Consider the following 16,889-nt stretch of genomic DNA (forward strand, 5'->3'; position numbering starts at 1 on the left):
TCCTCCTCCATCCTCTGTCCTCACGGACTGCATTCCCTTCTTAAGCCACGTGTTGTCCCTCTTTAGCTCATCTCCCAGATTTAGCTCTCAGATATAAGTGGAAGAAAAGAAAACACTTTTTAGCCAAAGGTCTGTGTGTTACTAGAAGGTCAGTGCAAGCTGTGGGAAGATGATGACGAATGTCAATTTGCAGTATTTGGTCAGAAAACAAAACAAGTTTAACAATTAAAAATGATGACCGGAAAAGTTAAGGTGAGTTCAAATTCTGGTAGATTTTAGTTAATTTAATTTGAGTGAATTCATTTGTGTTTCTTAATTGCCAACATACTTATACCGGTAAACTAATTATACTGTTTTGTTTAATTGTAGTTTAGTTGGTATTGTATTTTTTTGTGATCAGTTTTTTGTGTCCGATTTTTTTCTTTGTCGGGTCATGTTATATGTATATATGTTATATATTTAAATACATATAAAGGGGTAATAAAACCCTCTCTACAGGACCAGTCTGTATTGGCTCGTCTTCCGTGTTCAGGCAGATCTCATCGAAATAAAACAATTTAATCTTTCATGAATTTAGAGGCCTGTCAGGTTGAGATAATCACCTGCCATACTACACAGTGGCAGGCCGTCAGGGCCTGCTAAGCCTTCTCTGCTGGCCTAAACAGAATCACAAAGTTATAGCTATTTTATAAAAAAACTACATGTATTATAATAATTTTCCCTATTAGCTTATTTTCTCATTGCACAGCTCCTGTCTTGTCTGTTCCTCAGCTTCTGGCCAGCTGCCAAGCTGGTGCAGCTTGGCAGCTGGTTAAGCAGAGCTCATCCAATCAGATTTCACCTCTGTTTCTCTCTACGGCAGAGAAGCTGGTTAAATACATGGTGACAGCCAGCTAGATGGGCTCAGCTGCAGCTGCAGACTTTCCGTGTGGACACTGTATAACACTTGGACCTGCTGTGGACCCTGCCTGGCCACCCGAGGCGCGATGGAAAGCAGGTCTGTGCTAGCTCGCGAGCTAACTAGCGCTCGCAGTTAGCAAAGGCTGTTAGCGAACAGCTGATCCACTGAAGGCCCAGGTAGAATATCCACGGCCCACCACTGATACTACACATATACAGTAGCACATAAATAATACAGATATATGCATGCTTGTGCCCTTCATGATCTCATAATATGCTCATCTGAGCCACGGCAAGTAGAGGGCATCTCTCATGCTTGCTGCACGTCTGTTGAGCTGAACTCACGACAGAAGCAAGATCGTGCAAATCTTTGGATGTTAAAACCAAATTTACACAAAGTAAGATACAAATACATAATTGTTTTATTTTTTATGTGCATCCACCACACAAGATTCCCATCAGGGAAACAATACAGTTTGATTAACTGTCCTGAATCTGAGCAGAAGACAGCCTGTGCTTTACAGTGAGGAGGACAGACACAGCACAGCATGTAGCAGAGACGTAGCTCAGACAGTGATCAGAGCATCCGACCTAGGTTGTTGTTGTTGTTGCTGTTCTCTGCGTGCTGACCCAGCTAACCGCTCAAACAGGAAGCCATTTATCCAAGGCCAAGCTTCTTACTGCAGCTCCAAGATTGCCTTTGTTCTTTTGTGCGACGGCAGACAATGATGATTTTGGGATGAGATTGATTTTTGGAGACTGAGTCCTGGTCCGGTTACGTAAAGGGCGATCCAGCTTGGACAAAAAACACAAACAAACACATTCTGGTATATGTCACAATAGGAAATCTGCAATTTTTTATGACGGATACAAACATAGAAATAGAAAACAAAAAGCATCAAAATTGATTCAGGTTTTGACGCATTACATCTCAGTTACCAGAATTAATGTTTCTTATACAACACAGACGATAGCAATCAGAGAAATCACAGTGATCAAAATACGACCAAACACTCATTCAGCTTCATTTCCTTTTTCATTTCCTTTGTCTAATGACTTCCTGCTTTGACGTTTTTCCTCCTCTTTTACGTGTGTGTCTGTATCTTTCATGTCATGTTATGGGAGTTTGTCTGCATAAACATATTTAATTCTTTATAGGCACAAATGGTACCTAAGGTTGTGGGCTGTACGGTGGTGTAGTGGCTAGCACCCTCGCCACACAGCAAGAGGGCCTGGGGTTTGGATCCCGGTCTGGCAGGTCCCACTGTGTGGAGCCTGCATGTTCTCTCCGTGCCAGCGTGGGTTCCCTCTGGGTTCTCTGGCTTCCTCCCTCAGTCCAAAGACATGCAGCTCAGGTTATTTGGACTCTAAACCCTGTGACCCTAAACAGGATAAGTGGTTTGGAGAATGGATGTTACCTAAAGTACAGATGGACATGGTGTCTAACCCGTTGTCAGAATGTGTTCTTGATGCCGAATAACTAACGGCAGAATACAGAATCTCATTATATGGTGAAAACACCAGCTTCCTAGTTAGACGAAGCTCACTCTGCATTTCAGTTTATAGTCCATCAGTTTAAAAGAGTAAAGAAACAAGTAAGTTCTATGCACACAGGAACAAACAGAACTAGAATATAACCAAGGAGTTTTACTTGCCTAAAGTACTGCTGAGCTTGCATGTTTGTCTTTACATTCAAGGGTGTGTGACAGATCAGCTGCAAACCTCTTTTTAATATACTGGAGGTATGCAGACCTACAGGTTGTCTGGAGACATAGTGTCAGCATATCACCCAGAAGATGGAATTAAAAAGAGCAGACTTCTCGTGTTAGGTCCAAAGCATCAACAAGTTTTGTTGACATCGTCCTTTTACGGGGACACAGGAAATGTACGAAAAACAACTCGATACGCGAGTGTTTCTGTCTTTTACAGACTAAAGACTCGAGGGGCGAATTTATAAAAGGATTCCGCAGCTTTTACGGCAGCTAAACCGGCACAAATAAGAAAAAAGAAACGATAAATTCTCAGATCCACCCCTTACTATGCTGACAAGCAAATAGCATCTCAGTGCTACGTTCACACATTTTAATTAGGTAATATGCATATATTTGGGCACAGAAATCATAAAAGTGGTGGTCACCATTAGTGGTGAAAGATTATCTTGCCAAACTAAAAAGTGTAAGTATCATAAACTTGTGTTTGCAACATAGTCTATTTTCTGCAAAAATCTAAATTTTCAATGGAAAAATCCCAGGAATCAGTGAGAAGCTAACAAACATACGTCATACTCACAGTTACAGTGAAATTATTAGCGACCTCAGAGAGTTGGCAGCAAATGAAGCGCATTTCTAAGGGGTGTCATGCCCAGACTTTCCACTTTCCATCTCATTTTACAGCCTGAAGGTATGCATTTTGAAAACACCATCAGCACTGACAGCCTGGGGATATTATATCCCAAATTAGGGTTTTCTCTCCACCACGTTTAGATTCCCTGTCTGAGGTTTAAAGGAATGCCTCTGCCCCTTGGCGGTCGGGTCCTCTAGCTCGTGGCCTGAACATTTCGTTTGTCTCTCTGCCATTGTTCTACCTGCAAGTTAATTGTCGCAAAGGCAACATTTATACTTTGCCAAATGGATAATTGCAATCAGATGCAAAGAAAAGGGCTAATAGCACTCAACTGCAAAACTTGATGGGCGTGTTTGAACTGTGACATCATGAGCCGATATCGTTTGCGAATTAAACCGTAGATATCGGTTGCAAGTGATTGAATTGATGGTGCTATCAGCGGCCGCAATCCTCTCTTTGTCAATTCGCTTGTCAGAATTCTGGACTTTCTTGTTTTGTTTGTGTCCTTTTTTGTTGAACAAACACGTGACACATTGTACTTTAAAACAATAGCAATGTTAAATGAAATATAGGCTCCACGTTGCTCAGTTTTCCTCATCAGCGCACACTAGCTTGTTATGTACTCACAAACATTTTGCGCCAATACAAACACACGTCAGATACATTGTTAACTCAACTAAAAATTTACTAAAATGCTAAAATCATAAAAGTTGCATTTCTTCTTGCATTCTCACTTCCGATCAGAAGACAAACAGTTGATAAGCAATGTCCAAGCCAATCTATGGATTACAATCAGTTAAGTTTGCCCTTGAACTGTCCTCGTGGTGATCAATGGCATTTTGGCTTTGATTATAATGACTCTAAAGTCGGCTATTGTTATACATTGATAAAAGTTTCATCAACGGTACTGAGATAAATAAAGACACTATGTTTGCAACCTTTGCTGGACCCAATAAGCCTGTAGCCAGGTACAACAATCAGTGGAATACTAAAAAGGACAACAGACTTCACAGTTCAACTGAGGAAAGGGTATCTCCGCAGTGCAACCACACAGTAGTCATTTTACAGTGTACAGATGAGTCGGAGTTAGGGAGCCCCAGGAACAAGGGGTGCTCAGAGCCCTCTGTGGTCCCAGACGATGCACTGAGCTCAGGCTGTGGTGCACATAGAACCTCCCCTGTCCTCCAAAGAGATCACAGTCCCCCCCCCCAACAGAGTGAGAGGCAATGTACTGTACATCCTCCAACATCTTTGCCAATGATGCATCTCAAAGTCATGAGTTTTCCCTCCGCCAACACCCTGTCCTCTGGGGTTCCACTGCCCAACAGTGTTTCCATCCAAAAGGATTCGGAACCTCTTGGCGCTACGAGTAGATGGTGATGACCTCCCGGCCACCTCCACGAACCAACAGGACGCGGTCCAGGCCGTCCATCAGGACCTCCAGGAACTCCATATCTTTGAGGCACATTCTGGTTAAGGACATACTGCACATCACAGCAACACATCAACACATGCAGCTATTTTCTGATTTATTCATTTTTTACAGTTTTAAAAACCACAAATTTTGTGTGTGAAAAATGCTCCTGTCAGTGAAGGAAGTTACTCAAGAACTGTACTTAGACACACATTTGATGTGCTTGTACTCTACTTAAGTATCTCCATTTTATGTTTCTTTAAACTTGCACTTCACTGCACAGTAAATTATTACAGAAACATACCTTATTTTTGTATTAATTTATTTTATGATTAACCTAAATAAAATAGTTAGTCATTTTCGGAAATACACTTATTCACTGAAGAGAGAATATCGATAGCACTCTAATGTATACTTTGTGTGAAGCTATAGCTTTGTGGGTAGTTAGCTTAGCATAGCATTAAGCATGGCTGTGTCCAAAGTGAGAAACAAATGGCTACATTTTAATTGATAAGATGACTGGCATTGGAAGGACTTTAAGACGCTCATGACCTCTGGCTACTCCATTAGCTTCGCTTAGCAATAAAGACAGAAAACAATGGGAAACAGCTGGCCTTTGTAAAAATATCTGCCTTTTTCTGTTTTGGTTTTGGTTTGTCGCACATAACCAACAATATAGATTCAACAAAAAAGATATCCCATGTATCGTGTACTTATATGATGAATAATTTGTACTGGATTTCGGGTTACATAAAGATTAGCTGGTGCCATTGATATACACTCTTGTTCAACTAGTCCTTTAACACGTCAAACTTTCTCTGAATGACTGATCGACTTGTTCACTAAACGAATGGATGATATGCTGAAAACACAAGGATACAGTTGTCGTCCCCTTTCTTGTTCTTCGGCGGGCCCGGCATGTTGAGCAAGACCAGCTGCGAGTCGCGAGACTTCTTGAGCACCACCTCGTTCAGCTTCACAGCAGTGTGCATCCTCCGCACGTTGGACTGGTTGCTACGTCGGAACACAAACATTAACGAGAGCATCGGTTATCCTGCCATTCTTTTTCAGGACGATAATCTTATGATCAATCTACAGGAAGCACAGCATGAGTGGCCGGGGATATGATGATCTTGGAGGCAAATGCACATGCAGCTTTCATATTTTTCACCATGCAGCAACATACAAACAGAACCGGTGATCTACTTTCACACAAACATGCCAGCACGGACATTGTTTTCGCACATTATGTATGCATAGAGAATGAATGTACAAGCAAACAAAAAGCAAAAGATAAAGTGACTTACAGATTCTCCCACTCGCTGGAGGAATGGATAAAAAAAGAAAAACATATTCAACATTAACACAATCATAAGGGTTGCTTCTGTATTTATTTTTAGATGATTTAGATGCAGGTAGGTCTTGGATAATTAGCGCTCCTCCGCCATCAAACAGTATGAGCAAATTACATTATAAACTACAAGTCAAAAACAAAATTATTGAATGGGATATGTTCATTTTACTAAGCCCTGCCCCTCTCTCCTACTCCGTCAAGCACGGTTGGAGCGAACCGATGGAATGCTTCAGGCCAGTTTGAGGGGCGGGACTCAGCGAAGATGGCATGAAGCCTTTTTGATAACTTCAGTGGTGGCAGGCCGTGTATTTCCTACCTACGCCTTCAGTGGATCAGCTGTTTAACAGCGCCCTCCGCACGAGCTAGAACGTGTCCCAGGAGTTACTGTCAGACACTCTATACACGGCGCATTCATACAGTCCACCATGTGTGGACAGCAGACGCCCACTCCGCCACACGACACCACCACGAGCAAGGGAGGTCACACGGGACGTGGGGTCTGACCCGCCTCCACAACTTTGAGAAGAAAAAAAAAAAAGAGAGGCAGCGCACACTCCCGTTGAGCAATGCACGTTTACAGAGTGCCATTCTGGACTCGGGGAGAGCTCACGCAGCACCTCTCGGTCGGACGCACAACCTCGCCGAGTCCTGACCAGCCCACCGACCAGCCCAGGGGTCAGCAACCTTTCCTATCCTAAGAGCCATTTTGCCCTTTTTTCCACCAAAACAAATTGTCTGGTGCCGCAAAAGCTATTTCATATCACAGCTTCTGAAGTTTTATATAGTCCTATTATATATACCAAAAAAAATATAGTTTGTTGTATTTATGAAATTATAGAGCAAGAATAAAGACAATGTTTGACATATGTATTGCTATTTTACCTGTTTATAACTATCAAACAAAAAATAGTAATTTGTTGGCTACATTGAGATCCATTAAAAGCACAACTATGCTGATCTTTATTACTGTCTATATATGTGGCTCATGTGATAGAGGGTTCACCCTGTAACCACAAGGTAGCAGGTCCAATACCTGTCCTCCTCATGTGAGTTTTACATTTTAAACGCATATCTTTTGCTTCGCGGGGCTCTGAATCACGAGTAGCCACCTGCAGGGGAATGGATGTGATGCACATTTTAGTTAAAGAAATATTTAAACATATATTTTTATTTTCAATGACCCACTATCACCTAAAACTCCAAGATAAGAGGAGTTCCCTTAGAATTTTTTTCCACTCGGCAAAAAAAAAAGAATTAAATAAAAACATATTTTTTTGTTTTTTTTTGTTTTTGTTTAGTTTGTCAAAGCCTCAGTGAGCCACAACAGACGGGCTAAAGAGCCGCATGCGTCTCCGGAGCCGCGGGTTGCCGACCCCTGGACCAGCCCAACCCCGTCCGCCCACCGGGGATTTCCTCGCATCAACAAGAACCACACTTAGTTATAACTTGACAAAACAATCCATGATAAAAAAAAGGCAGCATAGACACATCAACAAAAAAAAAGCAGCTTACCAGATGATGTTCACTTAAGAAAAAGTCCACCCGCGTCACCTTGTTAACAAAAAGTTCAGAGACGCTCAACAGCAGCAGTCGACACCGGGTTTATCATCGCAAACATGCGTTGTCATTAAATCCGCCACCAAGCGCCAAAACAAGCAAAACACTTAACATGTCACTAAACTTCTCTCCTTCAGCCCTCCAGCTCCCACTGAGCTGTGCCCTGTTGACACACTGACCAATCACAGCGCACGTTAATGGTCACGCCGGGCCCTGTGACGAATCAACCGTCCAGACTCTCTAGAAGGCTGTTTCATATAGTTTAACCAGATAGAAAGAGAGGTGAAATGTGATTGGATAAAATGCTGTTAACCAGCTCCCAAGCCGAGCCATACCAGAGGCCTGATGGAGCAGAGGAACAGATGAAGACAGCTGTGCAATGAGAAAATAAGCTAATAGGGAAACATAATGATAATACATGTAGGTATTTGTGAAAAACAATTACATTATAAAATAGCTATAACTTTCAATTATAAAAAAAATAAAATAATAAAACTTTGTGATTCTGTTTAGGCCAGCAGAGAAGGCTTAGTTAGGAGGCCTGACGGCCCGCCACTGGATAACTTCAATTACAAATTGCAACATATTAAAATACATACAACACGTGTAATAACATTCATATAAAAAAGGCAATACATAAAGATAATAATAAAAACATTTAACCCAACAAATGAATCATAGTGTTTAGTGTAGCGTTGCATCTGAACATAATGTTTTGCGGCTCAGCTAGAGCTACTCACGGCCTCATGTTGAAGATGTCTTTAACCCCCATGCCTTCCCTGTGTCTGTTCCTCTCGTTGACCAGTTTGTCTTTGGTCCAGGTCATGTGGACGCGATCCGGTGGGGCACCTGCTTCTCTGTCATTCGCTGTGGAATGAGACGCTGTGTTCCGGTCGTGGATCAGTTGGGCCTAAACCAAGGACAGGTCAGGTGATGAAAAAGTACATTTTGTGTTTTTTTTCGTTTCAGTTCAGCAGCATTCTGTATTTGTATACTTTGCATTTTTGTAAATTTTAACCACAAAGCATATTGCCATTGCAAATATGTCATTATGCGGGATGAAGAGGATATGAGGACAAACAATGTAGATGTAGAGGTAGTTATTAGACAGGTGCATGGTGATAACAGCACATGCGAGAAAAGTACACAGAAACACACACTGTCTTTTACAGTGAACACGATAAAATTCCTCCTACTTAAGTTCACAGTGACTTAATGAGGTTCTAGTTCTGCCTATCTGTGACAATTGCGAACTCTTGTTAAATTCAAAAACATGTTTATATCAAACCCTCTCTTTTCTCTTGTTAAAGATCAGAATACTTTTGAGGGCTCATATAACTGGACCTTGAGATGCTCTAACTTTCCCTTTTTGACGGTACCTTTAAACGTCTGATGGCAAAGACACTGGAAAAATGGAAAGACCATGTGATGTTTTCACCCACGTGAGCCCTCACCTTCCCTAGCTGCTTTTGCGTCTCTTTTTGAAAACATTTTTAAAAGTTCCAAAGAGCCATTTAAAAATAATCATGTGAAATCTTCAGAAACACTTGTAACAGCAATAAAAGCAAAATCCAGTGAGCCTCATCCAGGAAACTGTGTATATTTCCTCTTACCGAGTTGTTTGTGGATTGTATAAAAGCACGACAATAAAATAATGTATATTTTGTAATGCTGACCTTCTAGTATCAAACATCACATTACTCCTCAACTTAACCAAGGAAAAAACGTCAACCAAATGAGTATTATGTTGTTAGGATGGGGATGCTGAATGGTAAATGGTAAATGGTAACCCATTTGTGTGTGTTAGATACTGTGGGATGTAATGGTTAGTAGTAACTGGCTTGAGTCTCATTAAGACCCCAGTACTGCAAGCAGTCTGATGCACATTTAAAAGGCACTAAGTGAGGAATGTGTCTCCCTCCAGTGGCAGCTTCTGATCCCTGCGTCTCTTCCCACTCAGCATCGACAGAATATGTTATCCCTGAGTTCAGCTTCTAAAGACCTCACTGTCTGCAGCATAGCAGGTGTTATGAATGGATTATGATGCTAGGAAGAGATAGCATGATAAATGGATGGACCAGTGGCAACGTGGTTGGATACTCCGGGCCATTTGTTCGCTGTGGCTACCTCATCCTCCGGTATGCACAGGGCGTTGAAGGAACGGAAACCTGGTGGCTTCTTCCTCTTTATGGAGCCGCGCGATACATCTGTGATGCTCTGAATCTGAGGCCGTTGTGAAATCACAGAGGGGGGAGGGTTCAAAGGTCAAAAACAGCAAATCACAGGAGGAGTTATGCTAAGCCTTTGGGTTGAGGATAGCTGTATCAGTTTAGTATTTTATATTAGTTTCGAGTTTGTGTTCTACATTGTGTTTACGTGTAAACGTTACACCTAAATATAAACAAAAAATAATATATAAGTTTATAAGGCCCTATATATAAGGCTCTATTTATAGTGTAGTTTTGCATCCAAGTTTAGGACGTTTTTTAGTCTGGTTTCCAGTGTTGTGGATAGCACTTATGTTCATTTTGGTGCCACTTTCATGGGACCCTTTGCCAAGTCCCGCCCTTCAAACGCAGACTGGCCAATCATAGCGTAGCATTGGCCAGCTCCGACCAGTGTTAAACAAATATGCTCCATTGATTCTCATGCAAAGGTTTTAGATTTTCTTTATCTTAAGGCTGATTTTGTTGATTTAGAGTTGGCCATGATTAAACACTGTGTAATAGAGATACTCGTTACCCGGAGAGGTTGTAAGGAGATATATTGTAGCGTCCACACTCACGACTCGTAGACCGCTGGTTTTCTTGCAATGCAGGTTTATTCATGTAACTGTCAACAACGCTGGCGAGACTCATGTATATCCACACCGAAGCTACAGAACAGCTAACAAGCACCGTTGCTACTTGACTACTTGTCTCACACACTTGACCGTCCCGTTTCTCCGACAGGTCAACACCTCGCCTCCCCTCTGCTCCACCAATCACAGGGCCGCAACCTGACCATCATGCACACTGCCTCCCCATGATTGGCCGGAGAGAGCGAGAGGTGATCGAGCAACCCCTCCCTACTGCCAGGCACCAGTACAGGGTCGCTACAATACATTTCTAAAAAAACTAGCCAGCTAACATTAGCACATCATTAACTAGCGTTAGCACTTCTATGCTACGCTAGCTACTGAAGGTATTCCGAATGTGTACAGGAAATCACAGTGTTGTTCTTTAATGTCATTGTCTTCAGGTGATGTGGTGTTTCACCTTTACACTCTGATCTGTAGGATTTCACTTCTACCTTCATCTTTTTAACCAGTTTTTTTGTTTTACAACTGAATCAGTTTGAAACCCTGATATAGCCTTCAAACACATATTGTTTGGTTTGCTTCTCTCTAAGATCGCTTTTTTGTATAAAAAATATTTATTCGGGGAGTGCAGTTAGTGACAGTGTGGGCTCCACGGCCACTCTGACGGAGTAGCAGCGGGGGGCGGGGCTTACGAAGGCTCAGTCAAATTAAAGTAAGTTACCATTACCTTACGCCAACAATGTAGATGTGCCACTCCTACCTCTTAATGCTGTTGGTTAGAACACATCCTTATGTTGTTTATAAGAGACGTCAATGTCAAAACCTGACGTTTTCCCCACACTTATTACAGTGTAGAACGAGTGTCACGTACCTCTCTCTCCCTCTCGGTGCGGGACAGCTGCATCTGTTTGAGCATTTGAGACCTCTGCTCCATCACCAGCGTTTTCTCATAGGTGAAGGCTGAGATGTCGCTTTCGTGCTGTAGGGACACATAGAATAGATTTGTAGTCACTCTGGTGAGACCAATGTTCTCATTAAGGGCAGTTCAGAGAAAGAGGTAGCCTTTGTGTATGTTGCCATAGGGGCAGGTAGGACTACCACCACCATCTGGCTCATCCATCATTGGATACCAAAATGAAATGACTGAATATTAAATCTTCCCACCATTTCCACCACCTCCACCACAGCATCCAGACGTAGATGGTAGAGAAACATCTGGAGGTCTTTCTTCATCTGGATGGAGTTGTCCTCCATATGGGCCACCGTGAAGATTCGCATTTTACACTTCCTCCACACCTGCAGAGATAAGCGATGGATCCGCTGCTGGTTACACAGTTAATCTGACGATTCAAGAGCACTAACTCCTAACTGTGACCTTACTTCAGGGGGAAACTCTCAGCAATAAAGCCATCTCAAAGCAGCTACATGTAATATAACATTAACATATTTTTTTATAATTAATATTAATGAAGACCGGCAGCCTCTACACACAAATTTAATTGTGCAACACCAGGCTGCATTTGGTTAAAAATACATACATTTAAGATACTTTACAGAACAAGAAAGCAGCTATTCAAGTGCAAATAGAGTATGACAATGAAAAGCTGGTGAAATAAATCAATACTAGAATGTTAAACCATCTGTACAGTAGAGGAAATGTTCGGGGAATGAGGAATGTTAATTTAATCTCAATAAAACAATTGAGTCTGTATTGTTTCATAAAAGAATAATTAATAATGATTTTAATTATGCACACAGTAAAATATGTTTAAAACGCTTCTATGTAGGATGTAGTTTTTACATGATTACTTTTTAGTAACATTAGGGATGTTATTTGTACAGATTGTAAAGCCCTCCGAGGCAAACTTGTATTTGTGATGTTGGGCTGTATAAAATAAACTGAATTGAATTGAATTAAGTAAATAATCTAAAAGGGAAAAGACAATTTACACAAACATACCTTGTGTTGACTAAGTAGAAACGGCAGCAGCATGAGCAGTCCACCATCGTGTACGATCCACCACACATCGATGGTTCCCTCCTTCAGACGATCCTGGTTGCCAGGGAAATGGTCGATGTTCTTGGCAACCAGCAGAGCCTGATGGGCCGCCGTCGTCTCTCTCACTGTTTCTGCAGAGAGAGAGAAAGAGAGAGAGAGAGAGAGAGAGAGAGAGAGAGAGAGAGAGAGAGAGAGAGAGAGAGAGAGAGAGAGAGAGAGAGAGAGAGAGAGAGAGAGAGGTCAGGGTTCTGTGTCCTCTTTCCATGATTGATTTAATTTCTTCCTTCAAGGCGTTCCGGTGCATTTTACCGATGAAGTTCCTTCTCGCGGCGGAGTCCCGGGCCTGACCCCAACCCGCCGGCCAGGCCATCAGGACGGCGTTGTGTTTCATTCCTCCGAGTCCCGCTGACTGGATGAGCAGGGAGAAGCCGTCTCGCAGGTTGGAAGACACCACCACGTGGGAGAAACCCTTCATCTTCTCTGCCGCCATGGCCGTTTTCAAGTTCTGAAGGGGGCCGAGAGGCGGGAAGAGCGGGAGAAGGGAACGGTCGGGGAAAGGAGTGACGAATCAGGTGAATTGGGTGGAAGGATTTGGGGATTTAGATGTGAGTTGAAGGTAAATAGAATCATCAGGGTTATAACCGATGCTGGTCTTTAACATGACTGACTCTCTGAAACTTGAGTTTGTAATAATTTTTTTCACGTAAAACCTTTAATGAGACATATAAACACACTCAAGCAGGACCAACAATGACTTGATTGTAATTGTGGTGGGGCGTTACATAAAAAAATACAAAATAAAACATCCATCAGCCACTTGCTGGCACCTTAACAACTTGATAATTTGTTCATATACGTTGTGTTTTCAGCTTGTTTTGCTGCCCCCAAGTGTCCAAAGAGAATATTTTAATGAAGCTTAAAAAACTATTACCATTTTAGAGTGTATGTAAAAGATAAGAAAACAAATAAAACACCTCCACAATCAGCTCGTTGGATTTAAAAAAGATTGTAGCTGCATGCTAAATCATACATTATAATACGGGTAGATCAAATCAAGCATTCTGATTGGTCGAGAGTGAGTCACGGGGTGTACTTTATTCAGCCATAAAGTACTATACAGCCTGTTTACATTTAGAGCGTTCCATATCAGTGCGCACTTAAAATAACAGGTAGATTTAAATTGCACGACCGTTAGTTGTCATTTCAAGCTTGACTGTTACCAAACATGTTTTGTGTAAACTTTGATATTTTGGGGGGAATGACTTTTGATGAGAATGTCAGTGGTGAATTTGTGGTTCCTGTTCCTGCTGTACAGTCAAACGTTGATACGGCTCACAATCAGGAGAGCAGAGCAGGTAACACTCTGAGAGCAGACTAGTTAGCGGGGAGCGAGTGCATAAAACCGGAAACTAAGATGATGAATGAAAAGGGTTTGATCACAAAATCGTGATAATTTCCAGTGAGAGATAATTACGTCGGTAATTTCCCGACGCGAGGCAAGTTCTCTAAAAATCAGGAGGAGAAAAATGACGGAGAAAAGACGGACAGAAGCAGCGAGAGCACTTCTTTACATCGGTAGCTGAGTGTCATCCTCCACCCTGCTTTCAACCGGCAGTCAGTTCTATAGTCCCGTATGTGTATGGCGGCAACCGCCTACACATACGGGACTATTTTCTCTGTCGCTGAAATGCGATACACAACGTTTGGTGGCTACAACTATTTTGTGCTGAAAGGGAGCTTACTATTACTATTCATAAAATCGCAGGTAACCGTATTATAAAAGCAATGAGGTACTCGAGGCAGTACTGTATCTACAATAATGTACTGTTTAAGGGTTTGCCAGCATTCTGCTGCGCGTCGGGCCTAACAACACCCTTGAACAGTACATTATTGACGATACAGTACTGCCTCGAGTACCTTATTGCTTAAACATACACTCAGTGGCAACTTCATAAGGTACACTTGTCAGCATGTGATTCAATTACAGCTTAATTTACACATTTACAAAAACAGAACTTCGTAAAAGGTAGAATTTAGTTAGCTAATTTCAGTTTGCTGCTGTGTTGAATTGCAGTGTATTGCACCGGTGTGCCTAATATAGTGGCCACTAAGTGTATAGGTTTAACATGTACAGGGTGCACGCAGAGGACTGAACAGACCTACAAACCTTCTCTCCCGTCTTGGCTTCGTTCCCCCGGGTCATGTAGGTTCCCTCCAGGACCGAGCTGACAATGGTCAGTCCCTTTCCCGCTTTGAGCTGCGTCGTGAAGGACAGGAGGCGAGGGTGCTTCACCCCCAGGTCAGAGTCCAGCTTACACAACACCAGCAGCTGGGGCCTAGAGAGAGAGAGAGAGAGAGAGAGAGAGAGAGAGAGAGAGAGAGAGAGAGAGAGAGAGAGAGTCAGTAGTAGAATACTAGGAGAAAAAAATAAACCAGGTTTTGACAGGGAAGACAAATATGTGGAACACATTATTGATCCTTTTATTTTCAGCTATCCATCGCATGCCGCAATTTAGTATTTCTTTACTGCATTTGGGATCCAAAATGTTGTCCCATTTGCCCCTTTGTTTGTTTGGATTATATTTTGCAAAGATTTTTATTTTAGATTTAAAGAGAAAGTTACTTCAGAAGAAATCCAGACATGACAAGCAATAAAGATCCTGAAAGATCCCCTCACCCTGGCTTCTTTAGGATTAAAGCAAATCACAACGCACTCTCACCTCCAGTTTTTGGTGTGGAGCGGCACTTCCTCCAGCCGGATGAGAGCGTAGCGTGCTGCATTCAGGGACAGACCCCTGATCCCATCTCCCCATTCCTTCACTGCCCTGCAATCCAAAAAAAGTCCAAAGCGGGTCGTGTTTCACACCGTTCACAAACGCGACAAAATAAAATGAGACATTCACATGTTTCGCCGGCTGGAAAGCTTCCTCCACTGCCGGAGGATAGATCTCTTGACCTGAAGGCGACAGACTCACCCTCTGTACTCAATGTACTTGTAGAGACAACCTGCTATCACCATGGCGACCAGGGCGTAGTACCAGGAGGAGATGAACATGAGGGAGAGACACAGGCTCATCCCTAAGAAGGACAGGGTCCTACAAGGACACTGCATATTAATACATGTGCAAGGACCAAAATCTGTGGTTTTAATCACAGCTCTGGAAAGCTTATATCTCACATTTTCTTGCGTTTAGTCAGAAGCTGTTCTTACCAGTGATAGAACTTGAAGCGAGGTCTCCAGTTGGGGGTGCGGAGCAACGTCTGAACAGCACAGGCCAGGTTAACAAACAGGTAGCACATGAGAAAAAACCTGAGCGGAGAGCAAAAACAGAAAGAAAATATATTATTGAAGAGAGAAAGGACAGTAATTAAAAGGTAATGCGGGCTGATGGGATGTTCTATGGGGTGAGCCACGTACATGGAGAGGATGGGGGCCACGGCATCCAGAGAAGCAATGAGGATTCCTATCTCACAGATCCCCACTGTCAGCAACAGAGCCCAGGTCGGCTCCCCGTTAGCCTTCCCATGACCGAACACCTGAGAGAGAGACACAAACACGTCTTATCGTCCGGGTCAAACATTTTGAAATTTCATATACGTGTCAAAGGAAGCATGACATGTTTGGTTGCTTTTTGGGGGGTTTGAATCTTACTTTGAATCTTACTGCAATGTAGCGTAGTTAGAATATTATTATTTCAGCCAGTTATCAAGCAAAAACACCAGAGAAAGTTTAAAGGCATCACATTGAGCTCGAGGAAATTTTCGATACATCAACATGGGGTGATGTGTGTTGTTGCTTTCAGATTTGTCCTTGTCCTCTCATCTGCTTCATTTTCGTTGTATTCATTATCGTCAGAATTTCTGTAAAAATAAATAAAAATAAAGCCCCTGCTGTGGCTTTCAGCTTGTGAATCTGCCGTTGGGGCCCAGCAACTTGGAACCTCCCAAATGATAAGATAACGTTCTCTCCACAATAGCAATTATACAGGGAATTCACCTCTCCTTACACACGTCTGTGCATGTTCGTGTGCTACCCAACCCGTCGGAAGGAAGGTTATAACCGATGTGCATTTGTGCTTCTCTGCTGAGCGTTCATCGTCCTGCAGACTTGTTCCTTCTTGCAATAATAAATACTCAGAAGCTTTAGGGTTGTTTGTTGGATCTCATCATTTTAAGCATCTCATCCGAAGCTTCTCAATGGGAGTTACAAATAATTCCACCACATGATGATTCTCTCTCTTTTAAACCTCACATTCAGCAACTTGTGAAGAAGTTGAAGGTGTGAAGAAGTTGAAGGTGAGGCTGGGTTTCTATTTCAGAAATAAGTCTTGCTTTTCTTTTGATGCTAAAAAGAGACTTGCTGCTGCTACTTGTATGTCTGTGATTGATTATGGTGATGTTTTATACATGCATGCATCTTCTCAATGTCTTCACTCTGTGGATACTGTCTACCATGGAGCACTGAGGTTCATAACAAATCTTAAGGCCCTTACTCACCATTGCTCCCTGTTGGGTTGGTTGG

General features: G+C 42.4%; 1 protein-coding gene across 1 annotated transcript in view; it reads right to left on the reverse strand.

The window, feature by feature from the left end:
- Nucleotides 1-1,319: 1,319 nt before the first annotated feature.
- Nucleotides 1,320-16,889, reverse strand: part of LOC306740034 (solute carrier family 12 member 7-like) — a gene marked incomplete at its 5' end in the record, with an annotated part of 35,505 nt that continues 19,935 nt past the window's right edge. The window contains 14 exons of the mRNA XM_079222136.1: nucleotides 1,320-4,698; nucleotides 5,538-5,671; nucleotides 5,965-5,979; nucleotides 8,309-8,478; nucleotides 9,696-9,791; nucleotides 11,240-11,347; nucleotides 11,533-11,664; nucleotides 12,329-12,498; nucleotides 12,677-12,872; nucleotides 14,535-14,703; nucleotides 15,088-15,192; nucleotides 15,343-15,462; nucleotides 15,579-15,677; nucleotides 15,786-15,904. Coding sequence (XP_079078262.1) covers nucleotides 4,607-4,698; nucleotides 5,538-5,671; nucleotides 5,965-5,979; nucleotides 8,309-8,478; nucleotides 9,696-9,791; nucleotides 11,240-11,347; nucleotides 11,533-11,664; nucleotides 12,329-12,498; nucleotides 12,677-12,872; nucleotides 14,535-14,703; nucleotides 15,088-15,192; nucleotides 15,343-15,462; nucleotides 15,579-15,677; nucleotides 15,786-15,904 — 1,725 coding nt within the window. The 3' untranslated portion in view covers nucleotides 1,320-4,606. The remainder of the gene's footprint in view (nucleotides 4,699-5,537; nucleotides 5,672-5,964; nucleotides 5,980-8,308; nucleotides 8,479-9,695; nucleotides 9,792-11,239; nucleotides 11,348-11,532; nucleotides 11,665-12,328; nucleotides 12,499-12,676; nucleotides 12,873-14,534; nucleotides 14,704-15,087; nucleotides 15,193-15,342; nucleotides 15,463-15,578; nucleotides 15,678-15,785; nucleotides 15,905-16,889) is intronic.

The sequence above is a fragment of the Taurulus bubalis genome (genome assembly GCF_910589615.1).
Source record: "Taurulus bubalis genome assembly, chromosome: 1".
Classification (NCBI taxonomy): domain Eukaryota; kingdom Metazoa; phylum Chordata; class Actinopteri; order Perciformes; family Cottidae; genus Taurulus; species Taurulus bubalis.